This window comes from Neofelis nebulosa, chromosome 6 (genome assembly GCF_028018385.1).
Source record: "Neofelis nebulosa isolate mNeoNeb1 chromosome 6, mNeoNeb1.pri, whole genome shotgun sequence".
Lineage (NCBI taxonomy): Eukaryota > Metazoa > Chordata > Mammalia > Carnivora > Felidae > Neofelis > Neofelis nebulosa.
In genome coordinates this window covers 25,488,821-25,509,081 of record NC_080787.1, presented here as the reverse complement: position 1 = coordinate 25,509,081, position 20,261 = coordinate 25,488,821, and the positions used below count along the sequence as shown (strand labels likewise).

Below are 20,261 nucleotides of genomic sequence, written 5' to 3'. Positions count from 1 at the left end.
AATTTCATTCTTTCAGAAGATCCAAGTTCAGATAATCCAATTTATATGTATTAAAAATTACTTGAGGCAAGTGTCCAAGGGACTCTCTCCTCTCACCACCACCACCCTGCCCCCAGCAGTTTTCAAATTACATAAGAAGAACTACTTAAAAAATGCAATCCGCCATCTTTTATTTTGGTAGGCGATTCCAAGCCACTTGCCTGGTAAGCGACAAAGAAGTTCTTGAAAATAGAGGTTCTCCACCACAGGCGGATTTGTCCTCCAGGACACATTTTGGCAATGTCTGGAGACATCCTTGGATGTCACAATTGGATTTAGGGGTAGGGGGTGCTGCTGGTATCTGGGGGGTCAAGGCCAAAGATGTGGCTAACATCCTACAATGCACGGGACAACTCCCACAAAAAAGGGTTATCTGACCCAAAAAGTCAGTAGTGCCAAGGTTGAGAAAACCTGTCTTAGAGTTCTCTACAAGTTTACTATATACAACATTTATCATTCAATTCATCAAACAATCACTTGGAACTTAGCATAATCTTAAAGCATTGTGCTATACCCTGAGGCTGGAAGCCTGCCTTACAGCATCTAGTAGAGGGATGGCAAAGGTATAAAGAAAATACAAGGCAATAAAGAGCCTGAGTGAAAACACAAATCTGCAGAGGGAAGGCTAGCCTCTGAGGATGAGACTGGGGGACAGGAGGAATTGATGTCACTTTTCCCAAGACAACTACAAACTGCATGTTCACTCTCAAATATAAAATTCGATCACAAATATAGAATAAAAATAACAGCTAGGAAAGATCACCAAACCCCTAAGAGATTTTGAAGCAATCTGTCTTTTTTTTTAAGTTTATTTATTTTGAAAGAGAGAGAGAGAGCTGAAGGGGCAGAGAGTGAAGGAGAGAGAATCCCAAGCAGGCTCTGCACCATTAGCACATAGCCGGATGTAGGTCTTGAACTCATAAACCAGGAGAGCATGACCTGAGCTGAAAGAGTCAAAAGCTTAACCAACTGAGCCATCCAGGTGCCCCTGAAGCAATCTATTTTAATGTTTTTGTGTATCCACCCTCAGAGAGAAGCAATCTACTGCTTTCTTTGTGACTTTGTTCCCTATTAAGATTATTCTCCTGGGCATGTCTAGATAGCTAAGTCAGTGAAGTTGTTCACCTCTTGATTTCAGCTTAGATCACGATCTCACAGTTCGTGGGATGGATCCCCATGGCCCTGGCCCCTAGGGCATCTGAGAAACTGGCACCAGAAGGAAGTGTAAAGCTTAAAGCGAGGGTGCCTGGGTGCCTTAGTTGGTTAAGCGTCGTGATCTTGGTTTTGACTCAGGTCATGATCTCACAGTTCGTGGGTTTGAGCCTGGCATCAGGCTCTGTGGTTACAGTGCTGAATCTGCTTGGGCCTCTCTCTCTCTCTCTCTCTCTCTGCCCCTCACCCCCCAAAGAAATACAATTTTTTAAGATTATTTTTCTAACAATATTTTTCCAGTATCAAGATGTTTTATTTCCTTCTCCTGCCCTTTGTTTATTTTTTCTATCTAAACTTTTAAAACATCAGTAAACATTCAGGTGCACTTTCCTAAATGTCTGTTCATTGGCCTCTTTTTGTCAATACTGAGTGCCAAATACTGAGCAGGGACGATTGTCTCCATACCTCCTTCTCCCATTCCCCAAGCTGAAAGAATCCCAGGACCACACAAAGGTGCTTATGAAGGAGTAAAATGAGCAAGACAGAATGGCCTTTCCTCAGGAAAATGAGTGGCCAGATCAAAGAGGGTTTGATCAAACAGAAGTGCACCTTAGATTAGATTTGCAAGGCAAAATAGCCTAGTGATCATTTCCATCCACAGCAGATACCACAGACAATCACATATCTTCCAGGTCAGCAGTGTGGATGATAAAACTGTCTGGAACACCATCATTGACAAATGTGAGCTCATAGCTAAGCTGAAATTAAAACCAGTTATGAAACAGAATTATCACATGCCATATGCCTGCGCACAAAATATTCCAGGCCATCTTACAAATTAAATCATTAACATACATCTTTGAGGCTCTACTTCATGAATACTTCTGCACAATACTGGGCTGTAATTTTTTGTTTGTTGTTAAGTCTGGGCTTGAATCTTGACTCTACCCACATGATAGAGTGGGACCTGGATAAGTTCATAGAACCTCTCTGAGTCTATATTTTCCCATCTGTGAAATGAGGAAAATCATAGTTCTCTCTCAAGATTGTTGTTTATTCAATTGGTCTAAGTCCTATCAGGAAAATACAGATCATGTCAGTAATTTTCACTGGGACAGCGAGGAAGCAGCAACCACCAGGAGGGTTGGGAGAGCAGGGGGCAGAAGTTGGAGTTACCAGAACCTGGAAGCTTCAAAGAAGGACGCTGTGAAGCTGAGGCACAGATTGCTGGGGAAAGGGAGACAGTTTCTGCAGCAGAAACTATTGTAGCAGAAGCTTAGGAGCCCACAGAGATGAGCCTCAGCTCATTCTGGGAAGGTGTAGAAGAGAGCTGGACACTGGAACCTATTGCCACTGCCAGGGTGACAGGCCATTTCCAGGTGACACTCTTAGGAACTAACAAGTATGCAAGAAGGAGCAGATTCCTTCCCTCACTCAGCCTCAGTCTTCCTCTGGCACTTCTGCTGGTGGGTGGCAAAGGAAAAGCATAATTGCAGAGAGCCCTGGTTTACACAGCACAGTTTGGAAGACTGGATCTGGAGCTGAGGAAGAACAGCTTAACTCATGGCCCATTCAATCCATTTGTTCCCTATAGGTACAGGGTGTTTTCCATGCAGCCGACTGCAGGGCTCTGCTCTACACACTAGGGAGTCGGGAGGATGAAACAGAAAACTCTTATAAAGTGCACAACCCGTTGACCATTACAACTTAGACTCTCAGTTAAAATCAGTTCTCTCTCTCGGGCCCAGTGGGAAACAAAAAGAAAGGACATAGAAACCAAACCAAAACAAAAACCCAGCTCCTTTCTTTCAGGAGCTTCCAAGTTTAGATTGAGTGTTGTAGGATGAATCCAAGAGCAGATTACAAAGTAATATGTGTTGGTACATTTTGAAATAATATTTCAGACAACTGTTTTAAGAATTTGGAGAAGCCAAAAAATATTTGGGGGATAGTCAGGGAAACGCTCACAAAAAAGATGGGAATGAGCAAGTCCTCAGTATTAGACAACAGCCAAAAGGGTGAGACCATTACATGTTAGAGAAAGCACCTTAGCAGGTAACTTGGCAGGAATTTGCTGGGTGATTACCTGATCTCAAAACATGGAGGATGAACTAACGATATGGAGTATGGAAGGTGGGGCCAGTAGGACATTTCCTGACTTTATTCTGAGGCATAAATGAACTTCTGGAGATTTCTGATGAGCAGAAGTGCAAAGATATTATCTTTGCAGTCCCTATCATATCTAGCACAATACCTCACATATAATGGAATATTTGGGAAAAAAATATTACATTGAATGATGTGAGATGGCATGAAATTACAAAGGCAGGTCTTAACTTTGAAAATTTGTATAGATTTCCCTCTGTTTTAATTATAATAATGCTTTGTGAAATGTTTAGAATAACCAATAAGCAATTTTAAGGCCAAAGGTTCAGGAACTAAAAGAATTCAAGTAACGATAAAAATGTCAAGTCGGATTGTCACCCACCCATCAAGACACCGTGCTCATTTCAGATTGACAGCCTTCCATTGGTGAACATCGCGTTGACCAATATTGGCTTTGGAGAGACTTGGAGGGATTATTGAAGACATTGTGAATTTATGCAAAAAAAAAAAAGTGCTGGGCAACATGGTGTTGAATCCATTTTAGTGATTCACATAGGAGAAAAAAAAATATCATTCGTGTGAATTCTTAATGTGAGTTTGCAGAGTATACAATGTACTCACACCTAATCTGTTGTGTTCTTCTTGGCAGATCCACTACAAGATTTTGGCTTTTCTGTTGACCAGTGTTCTAAACACTTGAAGTCAAATCTCAACATTAGGCTTGGAATCGTTCTGAGTAAGTGAAGATTATTGACATGAAATGAAACATTGCACCATCTCTTCCTGCTCCACACACCCCCATTTCTTACATTAACTCTAGTGGCTAGCTAAGCCACTGTTGCCCACCATTCTGTGGGATTAACTCTATTTCCATCTCCATTTTCACTTCTCTTCCTGAGTGATATCCAGACACAGTAGAACTCTCACTGAATGCTGTGATTTTGTACTGAAAAGACTCTAAGCATTCATTTGGATGATATAAGCACCTGGAATCAGTATATCCAACAGCAACAAAAGATAACACGTCAAGCCTAAATATTGATGTCTATGCAGGAAAGAGCTTTTGCTTTGTTATCCCAGCAGCAAACAAGTCAACCTCCAGCAGCATAGCTTATAATTTGCTTTATTTCATTTCCCAAAGAGTTAATGTGATTCCTGAAACTTGTGACAAAGGTAAATACCTTCTCCCTCCACCCCAATCAATGAGCTAGGTAGATGTCTGATTGTTTGTTTTTATTTAGCTATGCCTTTAACAGTTAATCATTATATTGCTATAGCTACTAGAGTATCTCCTTTCTAAAGTGGTTTTATCAAAGCCAGAACAGAAGGATTCAATAAACTTCATGTGTGGAACCATTCCAGAGAAATGGAGGGAACATTGCTAGGGACCAAGAACTCTCATGCATTTTGCATTTCTGGAAACTTGCACAATATCTGGATTCTATAGCAGCAGCTGAGTAAAAGAGAAATGGAATAAGAAGTAGGTGCAACATAGAAGGGAAAAATGGAGGAAAAGGCACAGAGAATTAGAAGCCAGCACTGAGAAGCACCCTAAAGCTTCCTATATAACTGTGATATAGTATTTACCTAGCAACTGTGGGGGGTGACCAAACCCCACCGCCCTCAGGGGAGGCACACAATACTATGCAGCTGAGAAGTTGTAGAAGCCAGAGCATCAGGGCTGGGGAGCACAGAGAGTGACTACCTTCCTCCAAAAAGAGAACGTTCATAAAAGGGTCACAGTTCATACCGAGGGCTTCTGCCATTATCCCCTGTAGCTTTGCCTAAGTGTTGTTTTACAAATAAATGAATAAATAAATAAATAAATAAATGGAAGGAGAGAAAGAAGGAAGGAAAGAAGGAAGGAAGGAAAGAAGGAAGGAGAGAAGAAAGAAAGAAAGAAAGAAAGAAAGAAAGAAAGAAAGAAAAAAAGAAAGAAAGGGGGGAAGGAAAGAAGGAAGGAAGAAAGAAAGAAAGAAAGAAAGAAAGAAAGAAAGAAAAAGAAAGAAAGAAAGAAAAGAAAGAAATAGAAAGAAAGGGAGGAAGGAAGGAAAGAAGAAAGAAAGAAAGAAAGAAAGAAAGAAAGAAAGAAAGAAAGAAAGAAGAAAGAAAGAAAGAAAGAAAGAAAGAAAGAAAGAAAGAAAGAAAGAAAGAAAGAAAGAAAGAAAGAAAGGCAAAGAAAGCAAGAAAAAGGAAGTTAGGAAGGAAGGAAGGAAAAATGGAAGGAGGGAAGAAAACTTTCCCCATACAGAGCAGACTTCTGGAAATAAAGGCCCTCTGCTCATTCTGGAAATAAAGGCTCATGCTTCTATAAACGTTGAATGCTTTGATACACAGTGAAACCCACACTAACAATAAAGCTGGTCTTCTCTTACCTTTAAGGAGAGGACATCAAAGAGCTGTTTCTTGACATAGCTCTCTTCACTAAAGGATCGTCCATTTTGAATTTCTCCTATCCCATCTGTGAAGAGGACCTACCCAAGTTTTCCTTCTGCGGGAGAAGGAAAGGGGGTAAGCTGTGTGTCTTGCCGACTGCTTGCTTGGGGTCTAGAGAGGGATGAACAATGGCTTCCAGTTGAGGCTGGGGCCCTGGTTCCACCCCTCACTTTTGGACCAGCTTAACCTTGCTTAACAGCATGTGTTATATGAAAACAGCCCTAAAGCCCATTTCACAGGACCTACCATATACAGTGTATGTGAAAATCAAATGCAACATGCTTCTGAGGCACTTTACAAACAGAAAAGCGTTGCTGTTAGTGGTGGCACCTTATCAAAAAAGGGCTGGCAACAGAAAGAGCCAATAGCTTTGCCAAATCCACTGAGATTCAAAGTATCTCCAGGTTTCTGCTCAGTGATCTCCCAGTAAACAGGGTCTACTCAATAGGTCAATGGACTCCGAGAAAAAGAAAAAAAAATGAAGCTTTCTAAATGTCACTATTTTATTGTGGTCTTGCCCACTCGAGTCATTGACTGATAGGGCTATTCGGTAGCTAGGCTTAAAGTACAAAGCATAAAACCATTACATCATCCCCTCCTTCCTTTTTCAATTCACTAGCTGCCTACCCCCGTGCCATATGTACCTAAGGAACACAAAAACTCTACTCCAGCCTGTCCTCACCTCGCTCTGAGCCTTGTCCTCACCCAGCATCTTCACCAAGGCCTTGAGATGCCTCTGTTTATTTAACTAAAACTTAGGTCTGATCTGTGAGTGTCCTCTCCAGAACCACTCTCCTCCTCCTTCCCAGTCCCAAGGGGGAGCGCACACCTAACCCCTTATGCCAGAAGCATCCGCTTATTTATTTATTTCCTCATTCAGATAGGGCAGGGTGAGATCACCCAATTATGCTTTCTAAACAAAGGATCTAGGAGAAACTGGGGTCCCCTTCCCACAGTAAAGGGTGCTGACAGAGGAAGTTTGTGCAGGAAAAGGAAACAGGGGATTAAAGGGAGTGTAGGCCCACTGAAGCCCAGTGGGCTTTGCTGTGATGAGTAGGTGACAGGCCTCAGCTCAGCCTTCCCTCATCATCCTCCTCTCTGTTCTCCAAAGCATGGGGTGCTTACTCCTAATGTAGCACTTGCCATATTGGCCTACAATCATTTATTCCCACTTATCATCCCCAATAGACTATGGGCTTCTTGAGGTTGGAGTAGGAGGGTCTTAGTCTCTAAAGCCAGGACTTCAAATGTACCTGCTACAATGGGAGTGCTCAGTACAGCGTGCGTGCAGATAGAAGGAACCCACATCAGTTAAGCATTCTGTGCTGCGCACTGTTCTAGGAGCTTCACATCCAGTAAGACATGTACTTACTACCCCAACCTTTTGAGCACAACCTTAGTACTATTAATACGCCAATGCACAGAGAGTTTCAGCAACTTGTGCCAAGTCACAGAGCCGGTGTGAGAGCCATGGCTCAAATCCAGGTGAGCTGGCTCTGAGACCCATAATCTCAGTGAATAAACAAAAGAAGAAACAAGGAATTGTGCCTTTTGGCCAGGAGTTTATTTAAAATCATCATTTAAGAACTCATTCTGGCCAGTGATCTGACTTTGTTTTAAATGGGGACATTTTTTTTTCCCTCCTGGCTAACTTACCATAGACTGGCCAGTCAGCTTTCCTCTCTGAACTTGCTGGAAATATTTCTGATTGATCGGATGCATTCGTGTACTTCTTCTTCACTAGCTGATACCTATTTAACCTTTTCCATAGGCAGCATCTACAATTTTATTGCCTGTATTTTGCTTATCTTCCCAATTTTTCCCCAAAATAAGTGTTCTTGAACCCACATGTGGAAACAAGTACACTCGGAAGCACTATGAGCTTAGTAAGAAAGAGCACATACTGGGCCAACCTTCAATCATACTTCTTTCTATTCTCTGAACCAAGACTCCCTCACTCCCTCCTGAATGATGGAAATGGTGTCCTACCTGGTTTTCCTCCTCCCTACTGCAGCCAGGGCAGTCTTTTCTCAAATAGAAGGTCTAATGGGGCTTGAGAGGCAGGCTAGAACCAGCCGGATGAATTACTCCCTCTGGATGTTCCTGGAGCATCACACTCTACTTACCTCAGCTAGAATCGTATCCCATAGCATGTGTGTGTGTATCTCCCTCCTTAAACCATGAACTCCTTGAAGGCAGGAATATTTCTTGCTCCTCTCTCTGGAGATTTGGCAAAGAGAGCCTGGCACAGAATAAAGATGCGATAAATACTTGCTTTATTGAATTTTTATATGACAGATTGAATGTAAGTTTACCAGCTCCCCTTAAAAGTGACTCTCTAATAATGCTTATATGTGCCACAAAGATACAGGTGCACCATATCCTAGCAAAGGGTGAATTATCTTGATCCTCCAAGTTTAATAAAACCTGGTTTTTCCTCCTATGAATAGTTTTAATAGAATTAATAAAATAGAAAAGATATTGTTCTCCCAAACTGAGGTGTCCAATTCAGTATAAGAGCTCAAAAGGCTGGTGTTTACCTTATCTGAATGCTGGGCAGTCCTGCAGTCATTTATTTGCTTTATTGCCATGGGATGAAACCTGCATACTCAGTCTGAGAAGCTGGCATTTGGGGAATTGCCAGGAAATTTCACATCGTATAAAGCAATCAGAGAAGTGATATACAAATGCGGCATGAACAAATAATTATGTAAATTATATAAGCCAGAAAAACTAACACCTTAAATTTTGAGGCTTCTTGGGTTATTACTTTTTTTTTCAACCCGCCCACAAACCTATTGCAGGAATGATTCTATTGAAAGAAGTGATTAATTCTAAGACCAGAGAGAAGCCAATTCAAATCCAAGCACAAGCTGCTGTTGACATATTAAGAGGCAGCAGAGTCCCTCTGGGGTTTGCAGGTCCTTCTGAGCAGAGCAGTGAGAAAACTTGGTGTCTGCTGAAGGTGGCACAATGGTGTTCATTATCATTTGATGTCATTATTTCCACGGCATTACTATGCATTCCTCTGCACCCTGCACCCTGCTGGCTGTTCTCTGAGCCAGAAAAACTACAAAATGGGGGAGGGGCGCCTGGGTGGCTCAGTTGGTTAAGTGTCTGACTTTAGCTCAGGTCATGATCTTGCAGTTCCTGAGTTCGAGCCCGGCATCAGGCTCCATGCTAATAGTGCAGAGCCTGCTTGGGATTTTGGGGCACTTGGGTGGCTCAGTCAGTTAAGTGTACAACTCTTGATGTTGGCTCAGTTGGTGAGTTTGAGACCCACATCGGGCTCTGCACTGACAATGCTAGAGCCTGCTTAGGATTCTCTCTCTCCCTCTCTCTCTCTCTGCCCTCCCCACACCCTTCCTTTCTTGCAACAAATAAATAAACTGAAAAAAAAATGTTTCTTAATGTGTTAGGCTTAGTGAGACCGTGTGGATAAAACAGTGTGTCCTTTTCTTCTGCATCTGCCCAGCTAGCTCTAAGGCAAGAGGTTGTCAGATTTAAAGACCAAGGAATGGGTGCCTGGGTGACTCAGTCTTCGGGTGGTATCAGACTTCAGCTCAGGTCATGATCTCACGGTTCATGGGTTCGAGCCCCACAACAGGCTATGCACCTGGAAACAGCTCGGAGCCTGGAGTGTGCTTCTGATTCTGTCTCTCTTTCTCTGTCCCTCCCCTGCTTGTGCATGCTTTTTCTCTCAAATATAAATAAATAAACATTTACAATAAATAAATAAATACCAAGGGATGTTCTTCTTTTGGCATTAGCATTTGTGGTGTGATTAGCAGTTTGAGGGAAACAGCCTATATATACAGTTATAGGGGATTGATTAAGTAGATCGTTGTCCAGCCAAACACAGGTTCAATATGCTGTTGCAGGAGATTATTAAATTACTTGAAAATATAAAAATGTTGTTAAGTGACAAAGAATCTTGCTATAAAAGAGTGCTAACTCTTGGACACTGTTTTTATTAAAATATGTGTAAGTGGATGCACCAAAAAGCTCTGAAATAGTACACACTTGGGTGCTAATAGTGGTTATCTCTAAGTGGTAGAACTACAGATCTTTGTTCTTATCTTTTTGGAAATCTCTTTTGCTTTTACAATAAATTTACAAGGTTATTCTTTTTGAAGGTTAGTTGAGCACTGTAGGAAAGAACGGAGAGGGTGAATTCTCTTCTTCTTCCTCTTCCTCTTTTCAAAAAGCATCTTGACCTACTTAATATTCAGTGATATTTGGAGTCAGAAAGTTCTGAGTCAAAATGTGGCATAGAATGTCAAGGGATTGCTTAATATCTGCTTCATATTTTTTTTCTGGGATACTCAACACCCCTTCCCCCTTTACCCAGCTATGGGTTCATTGAGAAGGAACCAAAACAGATCACTGTTTTACTTTGTCCTCTGTTAATGTTCCCATAGTGTCTTTCTCGCCTCTGGTGGCATCAGGTCATATAGATTCATTTGCTTTACTTGATCTTGCTGCTTTCAAATTGACATCAGTTTTTAAGACTAAACTTGGATTAAATTGAATGTCCTAATGGCCACACCTGATTACTAACCATAGAGAGAGAAGCTGCAGTAAACTTTATACTCAAGTTAAGAACAGTAATGTCAGAAGAAGCTCCATGGCTTTGGGCTGGTCCGCAAGGGCCCTTACCCCAGTGGATCTCAATCTTGGTTGTACATTAGCTACACCCACGCTGTTCTATGCAGTGGCCACAAGCCACAAGCCGTGGCTACCCAGCCACGGAAATGTAGCCAGGCTAATTGAGATGTGCTATAAATGTAAAGTACACACTTAATTTCAAAGACATAATACGAAAACAAAGAAAGTGAAATATCTCAATTATTGTGATATTGGTTATGTGTTGAAATAATAATATTTGAGACATACTACGTTAAATAAAATATATAATTACTATTTTACTTATTATTTATCAACAATAAAACATTGTTATTGGCATTATTAAAATTAATTTCACCTTCTTAAACATGACTACTAAAAAATGTAAAATTACACATGCAACTGCCATTATATTTTTATTGGGCAGTGCTCCATTTTAATTTACCTTTACAATTTTGAAGATCCCAACACCCCACACCACAGACTAGTTAAATCAGAATCTCTAGAGGTACAACCCAAAGCAGGTGGTTTCAACACTCTGCCAAGGTTGAGGAGTACTACCTTAGCCCCAGGCAGGGATGACTCCATAACATCTGGCATTATCACAGCATTTAATACATGCCAGGGACCTTTGCAGATGTGTTATGTATATTAACCAATTTACTGTTTGTATCAACCTTGTGAGGTATAGAAGCTATTATTGTTATTATCTTCATATTAAGAGAAAAGGAAACTGAGTCCCAGAGAGGTTAAGAAACTTACCCAAGGTCACAAAGCCAGAAAGTGGTAGAGCTGGGCTTCTCTCCAAGAAGCTGGGCTCCAGGGACTCGCTCTAAACCTGTCTGCTACATAGTCTTTTTGAACATCAAGAAAACTCTGCTAGAGAAGTATGACTCATTTCAGCCCTCCACTAGAATTGGAAACAAGATTTAAAAGGCACAACAAAATTATAGGAATCAAATAATCATTTTGGGCATAACCAGTCATTATATACAGTGGTGGTTCCCAAAGTGTGGTCCCTAGACCAGAAACATCAGCATCATGTAGGAAATTATCAGAAACAGACATTTTTGGCCTCACCCAGACTTATTGAATTAGAAACTCCAGGGTCGGGGCTTAGCACTCTGTATTTTAAAAATCCCTTTGGGTCACAGGTCAGCAAAGTTTTTCTGTCAAGGGTGAGGTAGTAATTACCCTTTCTGTAAAGGGTAATATTTTAGGTTTTGCAGGCTATATGTTCGTCTGGCTTCTGCAGGATAAAAGTATTGACAATATGGAAATGAATGGACATGGCTGTGTGCCAATAAAACTTTATTTATGGACACTGAAATGTAAATTTCATGTAACTTTCCTGTGTTGTTAAATATTATTCTTCTTTTGATTTTTTTCTATCATTTAAAAATATAAAAACAATCCTAGCTCATGTCTGCTGAAAAACAGGCCATTAGGGGTATTTGGCCCACAGACTATAGCTTGCCAGTCCTGCTCTAGATGGTTCTGTTGCATGCTAAGTCTTGAGAATGACAGCTGTAAGGAAAATAAGGATTCAAGGCTCTTAGCCAGAATTGCCGAGCACAGGTATTCTCTAGCTTTCACTGTGGTGAACACTCACCTAAGGTTCAGGATAAATTAAGATTAGGTTACTTTGGAAAATGTAACAACTTTGCTTTAACCTATGCTTTTCCAGTGCCAACAAATTAGATTTGGGGCAAAGAAAGGGGCATAACAGGAAGACAAATGAGAGAGGCCAATTGCAGAGAAGAAAGAGAACTGTTTAAAAAGCCAAAGGAGCACCTGGCTGGCTCAGTCAATGGAGCATGTAACTCTTTATCTTGGGGTTGTGACCTCAAGCCCCACATTGGGTATAGAGATTACTTAAAAATAAAATCTTTAAAACAAAAAAAGAGAGGAAAGAAGGAAAGAAGAATGGAAGGAAGGAAAGGAGGAAAGAAAAGTCATAGAGTAGGACTGATAGTCTCCTCCTCTCTCCACAGCTGCCATTTATAGGCTGGGGATAGAAGCCACTTCTTTCTGGAGAATCATTTGATCTCTCTAGTTCTCAGTTACTTCATCTATGCAATGGGAGTAACCATAATTCTTTTTCAGGTAATAGTGCATATTAAAAAAAAGAACATGTCTGGCACATTGGAAAGCAATAAACATGGCAATGACATGTCTCTCTGCCTCCTCCTCTACCTGAGGGACCTCGAGGCAGGGGTGGAGCAGCTTGAGGGACCCATGGCTGGTTTACCCAGGCTAGGGTTTCCCACAGGAATGAACCTAGTAAGGATCCTGACTCAAATCAGCTCACCAGAAGCTGGGAGCAATTGACCTAACACTCTGCCACCTGCTCAGGATCCCAGGACTTCCTGTGGAGTAAATGAAGAAGTCTCTTCTTGTGTCTCTGTTTTGTTTTGTTTTGTCTTGTTTTGTTTTTTCTTGTGTCGGTCTAAAGTCAGTCTCTAAAGTTCTCATTTTATGCCCCTGACTTGACTTCTTTCCAGAATGAGTGGTGGTGGAAATGTCTGCTTCCTTCCTGGAAACATGACATCTACCCACAGAGGTATGGTTTGTCCCCAAGGCCCCAACAAGACTATCCCACAATGGTCTCAAATATAAAATTTTTCCAAAATTTGGATTTGTCAGCACTGATCTCCACCATGAACAAGACCCCACAGCTTTGTCTAGCTTGGAAATGAGTTGAGCTCATCTCAGTCCCTTTCATCCCCTTCTGATTTATCATGAGGTCAACATACTTTGATATCCATTCTCAACAAACTGGGGTTCACTTTGTTCAGCAACTTTCCTGTAATATCCTGTCTCAGGAAGATGAGCATAAAATGAAAAGAAGAGAATAAAACTTATTGTAGGACTTACTGTTGAACATGAAACTGAAATACCAATCTGGGAAGTAGGAAGGATCCCCTGCCGGACACACTCCACCCAAACAGAATGTGAGGTGGGGATACTCAAAGGAACAGAGTGGCTTGTGCTTTGGCTGTCCAGAATATAGTGTGCAGGGCTATGTAGAAACAAGATTCTCAACTGATAATGAACCTGGAGCTTTGGCAAAAACTTATATTAAGACCATAAAGTAAATAGAGTGAACACAGGATTTTCATTCTTGATGACAAAGACACATCAACTGTCAGACTTGACTCTGGCCAAACTTCTATGAGTTCTGGTCAGGGTGGGTCAACCCAGGTAAAGGGTATTGGTTTCACAGCGCTAAGTACTAACTGGCCTTCAAAACTAATTTGTTTATTGTTTCATGGATTAACTTGTGAATATCAGTTGCACCCAAGCTCTTGCCAAAACCAACTGAAATTAAGATAGAGGTTTGGGGCACCTGGGTGGCCCAGTCAGTTTTGGCTCAGGTCATGATCTCACGGTTCGTGAGATTGGGCCCCATGTCAGGCTCTGCTCTGACAGCGAGGAGTCTGCTTAGGATTCTCTCTCTACCTCTCTCACTCTGCCCCTCCCTTGCTCTCTCTCTCCCTCTCTCTCAAGATAGACAGATAGGTAGATAGATAGATAAATAAATAAATAAATAAATAAAAGCTTGAAGAAGTTAAATAACAACATATGTGTGTGGCACACACTCATGTGTGTATACCGGGTATATATGATTATAAAGTAGGACACCTTAGGTCAAGGGGAAGGAGACCTTGGCAGCTGTGATTGACATGGCTGAAACACAATGAAAAGCTGAGAGGACTTGATGTCACATGCATGTCAGAATCCCAGAGAGGGGCAGAACTCAACAGTCTTCAGAAGATCTGCACAGTGCACTCGTCTCTCTATGTGGAGGCTAGCACCTTCCAGGAAGAGCAAATCTATTAAATAAATACATACAACAAGGAATCTACCCCAAAAACCAAGAGCACACTTTACACACTGTATGTTAACCAATTTGACAATAAGTTATATTTTAAAAAAAGAAATACACACAACAGATATTGATATACTTCATGCAATATGTGAGAGACAGATAAAAAAAAGTAGTTGTGGGATTAATTTCAAATGCATTTGGAAAGCTTGTAATTAAAACAAATATTACAGGGACACCTTTTATAAGCTGAAGAACCCTTTAGTCAAGGAAATAATTGCTCCCTGGTTTATCTTTTATGTAAATCTGAAGGTTCCTGCTTTAAGTATTTGTCCAAAGTGAGGAATGCATTGTAATTAGATGAATTTCAATAAACACAGAGTAGGTCCCCTGAGTACTGTATATAAAGTCTGACATGACATTTCCCACAAGGTAGATATTATCTCTGACAGCAGCTAAGGGATTCTGTTATAATAGTCCCTGATTTTACTTGTACGAATAAGACAAAGCCAGAAGCATAGAGGATGCTTAAGTTGGCTACCTGCCCTCCTTCCTTTTGGTTAGTTGGGGTGTCTTTCATCTGTCCTGGTTTATGCCAAATGAGTGCACTTGGCCATCCTCCGAGCATCATTAATATTAATTACAGAATCTTCTCAATCTCACTGTCTGTAACAATGCAAAACTCGGTCTGAACATTCTATCTAGATCAGCAATTCTGATTCCATCCATCAGATTTCTATTGCCCTAGCCCTCTATGTGTGCCTTTTCACAGGTCTATGAAATGGAGGAAATTCGGAAATTGACTAGATTTGGAAAAAGTCCCAAAAATGCTTTCTGCAAAATGCCTTATGTCTTGCATTGCTGTAGCAGAAGACGCAAAAGCACCTTCCAGGCAAGTGCTTCCATGGTTAATCTACACCAATGGTCTCAACAATCTCTATAAAGCATGCTCCCAACCAGGCACCCCTACCATGAGCCTCACTTCTCAAGCATTTGGGGTTCACTGCACATGGATTAATGAATGTGAGCCCCAGGAGCACGGTCATTGATTTCTGCTATAAGAGAAGGGGAACAAGCAATTTTATCTGAGGCTTCACTTTTAAGATATGTCTTCTCTAGGTCATCTGTCCCACCTATTTGCTTACCCCTGATATGTGGGTCATCTTAGGCCACCTGCTTCAGGCTTTCTGCTCTGCTGTCCCTGTACCTCCTTCTCAAACTCTCATGATCCCAGGTTTTTGTCCTCTTTTCCTCGATGACAAAGTGGCTTAGATGGGAACTCATGTGTCTTGGTTCCACTTCACTTGGATAAATCAATAGACCCATGGAGGGGTGATACTTCTTAGCCACCAGGGACAGTACCAGGTGGGGAGCCTGTCATTGCCGTCCCTACTGTCATTCTTTCGCTGCAGGAGCACACTACCAAGCCTGATATTATTCTCCAGGAATTTACTGCTGCCTACCTTATCTCACTGCAGAGCCAGCTTGGAGGGGGGCAGGGGGGCATAGCCCAGGACAGTGGTCCTCAAGCTAACACATACATCACATCACCTGGAAGACTTTTCAACCACAGATTATTGGACATGTCCACCCCCATTTTCGATTCAGTACATCTAGAGAGGAGGTTTAACATTTGCATTTCTTACAAGTCCCCAGGGGAGGCTGCTGATGCTGGTCCAGGGACTACACTTTGAGAACCACTAGCCTAGATAGGGATAAGCCCAGAGTTTGAAGCTAAACCTGCATGGAGTTGGACCACCACTGTCACTTGCCTGTATACAACTTCAGGCAAATTACACAACCTCTCAGAGCCTCACTCTGCTCATGTGTACAATAAGGAAAATACGAGACACCTCATGGGATTCTTACAAGGATAAGATGGGGTGATCCACACAAAGCCCTTAGAATGGAGTTTGGAGTGATAAATGGAAGTTACTTCATGCAGCTGATAAGGGGTTTCTCAAGCCAGGGCTCTGGGCCCCTGAGGTCATCCATCTCAGAATGGAAGTCTGCGTTTTAGCAAGGCAGGCAGAGGCAGTAGAGCTTTCGAGGGTTGGAAGTTTAAGACCCTTTCTCTCTGAGGTGGCAAGAACATGACTGAGCTGTGTATTCTCTGGTGGCTGACAGAGCCGAGTCTCCGTGGCCCCTGTGTGCCCCTGGGGAGACAGACCCATTTGCATTTCTCATGGAACTGGACATTTGGAGCATCATCTCCTCAGCCTTTGGCCTTTCTTCTCTTCATGTTGTATTCCTCATCTGCACCCTTCAAGCAGCTATGGATTTGCTGGGCAGCCACCACTGCTGCAGACTGGTGGGGAGTCTGCAGAAGCTGGGGTGTGCTACTGTGATAGCAAAAAACCCCCCTCTTAACACCGCAAAAACCAAAGTGGAAACAATGATCACCCTGGAGAGGGCACCAGCAAAAACCAAGCAAAAGAGGACTTTTTCATGGAGGAGGAGGAGGAGGAGGAGGAGAAGAAGAAGAAGAAGAAGAAGAAGAAGAAAGAAAGAAAGAAAGAAAGAAAGAAAAGAAAAGAAAAGAAAAGAAAAGAAAAGAAAAGAAAAGAAAAGAAAAGAAAAGAAAAGAAAAGGAAAAAAAGAAAAGAAAAGAAAGGAAAAAAGAAAAAAGAAAAGAAAGGAAACCTACGGCCTATTAAGGAATCCCATAGGCCTGGGAGATTTCCCTCTATCCACAAATTCAAGCCCATTTGTAAGAGCCAAGAATGTTTTGAAACTCTCCTATGACATCACATTTTCCCTTCAGTTGAGCCCAGCATATTTAGACTAATGATGACCCAGGACCAAAGCATTTTTAATTTTCTAAGGCAATACAAGCTCCTTTACAAATTCTCAGCCTGTTGTAGATTTTGCATAAACCTGGCTCAATGACTCCCACACTTTCATGTAATAATCATTTTAAGAACCCAATTAAGAAGGCCTTCTCCCAGCTCCCCGGACTGCTCCAAAACTCTGATCCCACGGATGGCTGATATTTGCATATTAGCAAACATCCTGAGAGCTCCAATCTGTGTGGACCCCGGAGACCCCCAGTCTGAGAGAGGCCACCCTCTGTAATGTCTATTTCATTATTTCCCTTCACACTGCTGTTTCCTGAGTCTGCCCCAGGTTCCTGGAGATCAATTCAATTTCTTCTCTTTCTCCCCAGCATCGCCTTTTTTATTTCCATTTCTGGAAATCCAATCAGCCCACCAATTCACAGGCTATATTTTGAGAGTTACATTAAGTATTTATCTGCAGGAATTCAGAAATAAGTTGGTAGGGACAAAAACTTAAACTTTCTTTCCTTTCTGATTGTCAGAAGTTATGTATCTCTTGGAGGGAAGCTGAGCAGCCAAGACCAAAAGGTCTTACAGGAGAAATAAACTTGGAAGCAAATCATTTCACCTTTTGGGCCCCAATTCCTCATCAGTGACTTAATATTGGCATTGTTTGCTGCAGTAGCCACTAGCCACATGTGGCTATTGAACACCAGAAATGTGGCCAGTCCAGAGTGAGATGTGGGCTTTGTTTTTAACTTTTGTTTATTTTTGAGAGACAAAGAGACAGAGAATGAGCAGGGGAGTGGCAGACAGAGAGGGAGACACAGAATCTGAAGGAGGCTTCAGGCTCTGAGCTGTCAGCACAGAGCCCAATGTGGGGCTTGAACCCACGAACCATGAGGTCATGACCTGAGCCAAAGTTGGACACTTAATCAACTGAACCACCAAAGCACCCCTGGAATGAGATGTGTTTTATGTGTGGAATACACACTAAATTTGAAGACTTTGTAAAAAAAAAAAAAAAGTATGAAAAAAGGAATTCTAAATATCTCATTAATACTTTTTATATTGGTTACATATTGAAATTACATGTTTAAGGTGTGGGTTAAAATATATATACATTACTAAATTAGTTTCATTTGCTTCTTTTTCCTTTTTGTCAAATGTGGCTACTAGAAAATTTTGAATTATGTATGTGGCTCACGTTATATTTCTATTAGACGGTGCTGACCTAAAGCTATCCAATATGATCACCACTTGTCACATGTCTGTATTTAAATCATTTACATTTAAATTAAATTAAAAATTCAGGTCATCAGTCACACTAGCCACATTTAGCTAGAGGCCACCATATTTGATGATGCATATGTAGAACATTCCCATCTTTTCAGAACATCATTAGACATCACTGATCTAGTAGTTTCTACATTGCTTTAATTTTTTTTAACAGTCTATCCTGAATTCAAGTGTGTGAATTTGTGTTGGAAATTTCACTCTCTAGCCCAAGACGTAAGCCCAACCAAGTACCTTCTCTTTTGCTGAAATCTTGGGTTATGCTGGTGTCATGGTTCTGAAGGGCCCTTTGTCGGGGACCCAAATCCAAACAAGCCATCACTCTTGACCCGTTCTCAAGTTGATCACCTGGAGTCTCTTTTCTTTATCCAAGACCACTGTTTCCTACTACTGTAACAAATGATCACAAATTTAGTAATTTACAACACAAATTTATTCTCTTACACTACTGGATGTCAGAAGTCTAAACTCAAAGTGTCACTAGGGCCATGTTTCTTCTGGAGGCTTTAGGGGAGAATCCATTTCCTTGACTTTTTCAGTTTCTAGAGGATGCTGGCATTCCTTGGCATTTATCCATCCTTGTGATCTCACTGAACTCATCCAGGTAATCCAGGTTAATCTCCCCATTTCAAAATCCTTAATGTAATTGCATCTAGAAAGTCCCTTTTGCCATGGAAGGTAACATACATATTCTGGGGATTAGGATAGGGACATCTTGAGAGTAGCACTCCTAGCCTGCACAACTCCAAGTGGAAAACCAATCCATCCTGTCTGACCTCTGCATACCATGTGAAAAGGTCAAATATTTGGGGTGCCTGGGAGGCTCAGGTGGTTGAGTGTCCGGCTTGGCTCAGGTTATGATCTCACGGTTTGTGAGTTGGAGCCCCGCACTGGGCTCACTGCTGTCAGCACAGAGCCTACTTTGGATCCTCTGCCTCCCTCTCTCTCTCTGCCCCTCCCCTGCTCATTCTCTCTCTCTCTCTCTCTCTCTCTCTCTCTCTCTCTCAAAAATAAACATTTTAAAAAACCTTACTTTTTATTTTTTAAAAAAAGCCAAATAATTGTGTATAATCCAAGGAAAACTCAAACTCTATATGTTTTCGATGAAAATACCCTCACAGAAGTCAAACAGTTTGGAGACTTCACAGATGATACAGTCACTGATTTACCTGAGGAGAGATAACGAGTTTTTCTGTTAGGGGACCATATCATTGCTAAGAAAAGGTTTGCCTTGTTGGGCCATTATTGTCACCCTATCCAAGACCCCATAAAGCCCCCACCTGTCATTGGACCCTACTCACAACAGAAGCTATTTGGCTAGAAGTCAATTCCATGACCCATTTGCTGGAATCATTCTGGCAGAGAAAGAAGATAAGATGGCAATGAGACATTTATAAAAATGTATTATTAAGAGGAAGCCAGTGTGCTATTAGGAAAAAAAAAAAAGAATAGGGATAACAACAGGCACATCTCTGAATCACCAGAGAAGTGTAAATCACAGGACCATGAACGAGTAAACCTTGGAAGGCTTCTCACTTCATAGTTTTATAAGTGATCCATTGCAAGTGCACAGTGAATGTTTCCAGATGTAAATAATAATAAGTTTCTCTAGTGGAAAAGGCCAAAAGGAAGTTCTCATAAGCCCATTTGAAGGAACAGGTAAAGATATCAAAGTAGCGTAAGCAAAGCTAAGATGTAGTAATCCAAACTCTAATCAGATACTTATGAGCTCCAAAGTACAGCTGTTAATTCTGAAAAAAACCACAGTTATGATGCCCAGAGCTTTATGGGGTCTCAGACAGAGTGACAATAATGGGCCAAAGGGGCCAAATGACATGCTGGACATCTCAAGATACGTTTGGAAATAAAATTGAACATGTTCGAACTACTGAGCTCCTAGTAGCAACAGAAAAAATTCTCCCAATAAAAGGGTCATGTGATATGCCAGGGAATCCCAAAAGTTCGAATCAGTGAATGGAAGACACTTTGTTTATTACAAT

At 41.4% G+C, this 20,261-nt stretch overlaps 1 protein-coding gene across 4 annotated transcripts in view; it reads left to right on the top strand.

The window, feature by feature from the left end:
- Positions 1-20,261, top strand: part of LY86 (lymphocyte antigen 86) — a 60,786-nt gene that overhangs the window by 29,573 nt on the left and 10,952 nt on the right. For 3 of the 4 annotated variants that reach the window (XR_009262816.1, XM_058733102.1, XM_058733104.1), the window contains exons 2-3: positions 3,947-4,033; positions 5,680-5,808. Coding sequence is in view for 3 of the 4 variants with exons in the window: in XM_058733102.1 (XP_058589085.1) it covers positions 3,947-4,033; positions 5,680-5,808 (216 nt within the window). In the remaining variant the exon portion in view is untranslated. Of the gene's footprint in view, positions 1-3,946; positions 4,034-5,679; positions 5,809-18,800; positions 19,258-20,261 lie in introns of those variants that run through there. The other variant, XM_058733103.1, reaches the window with a different exon arrangement.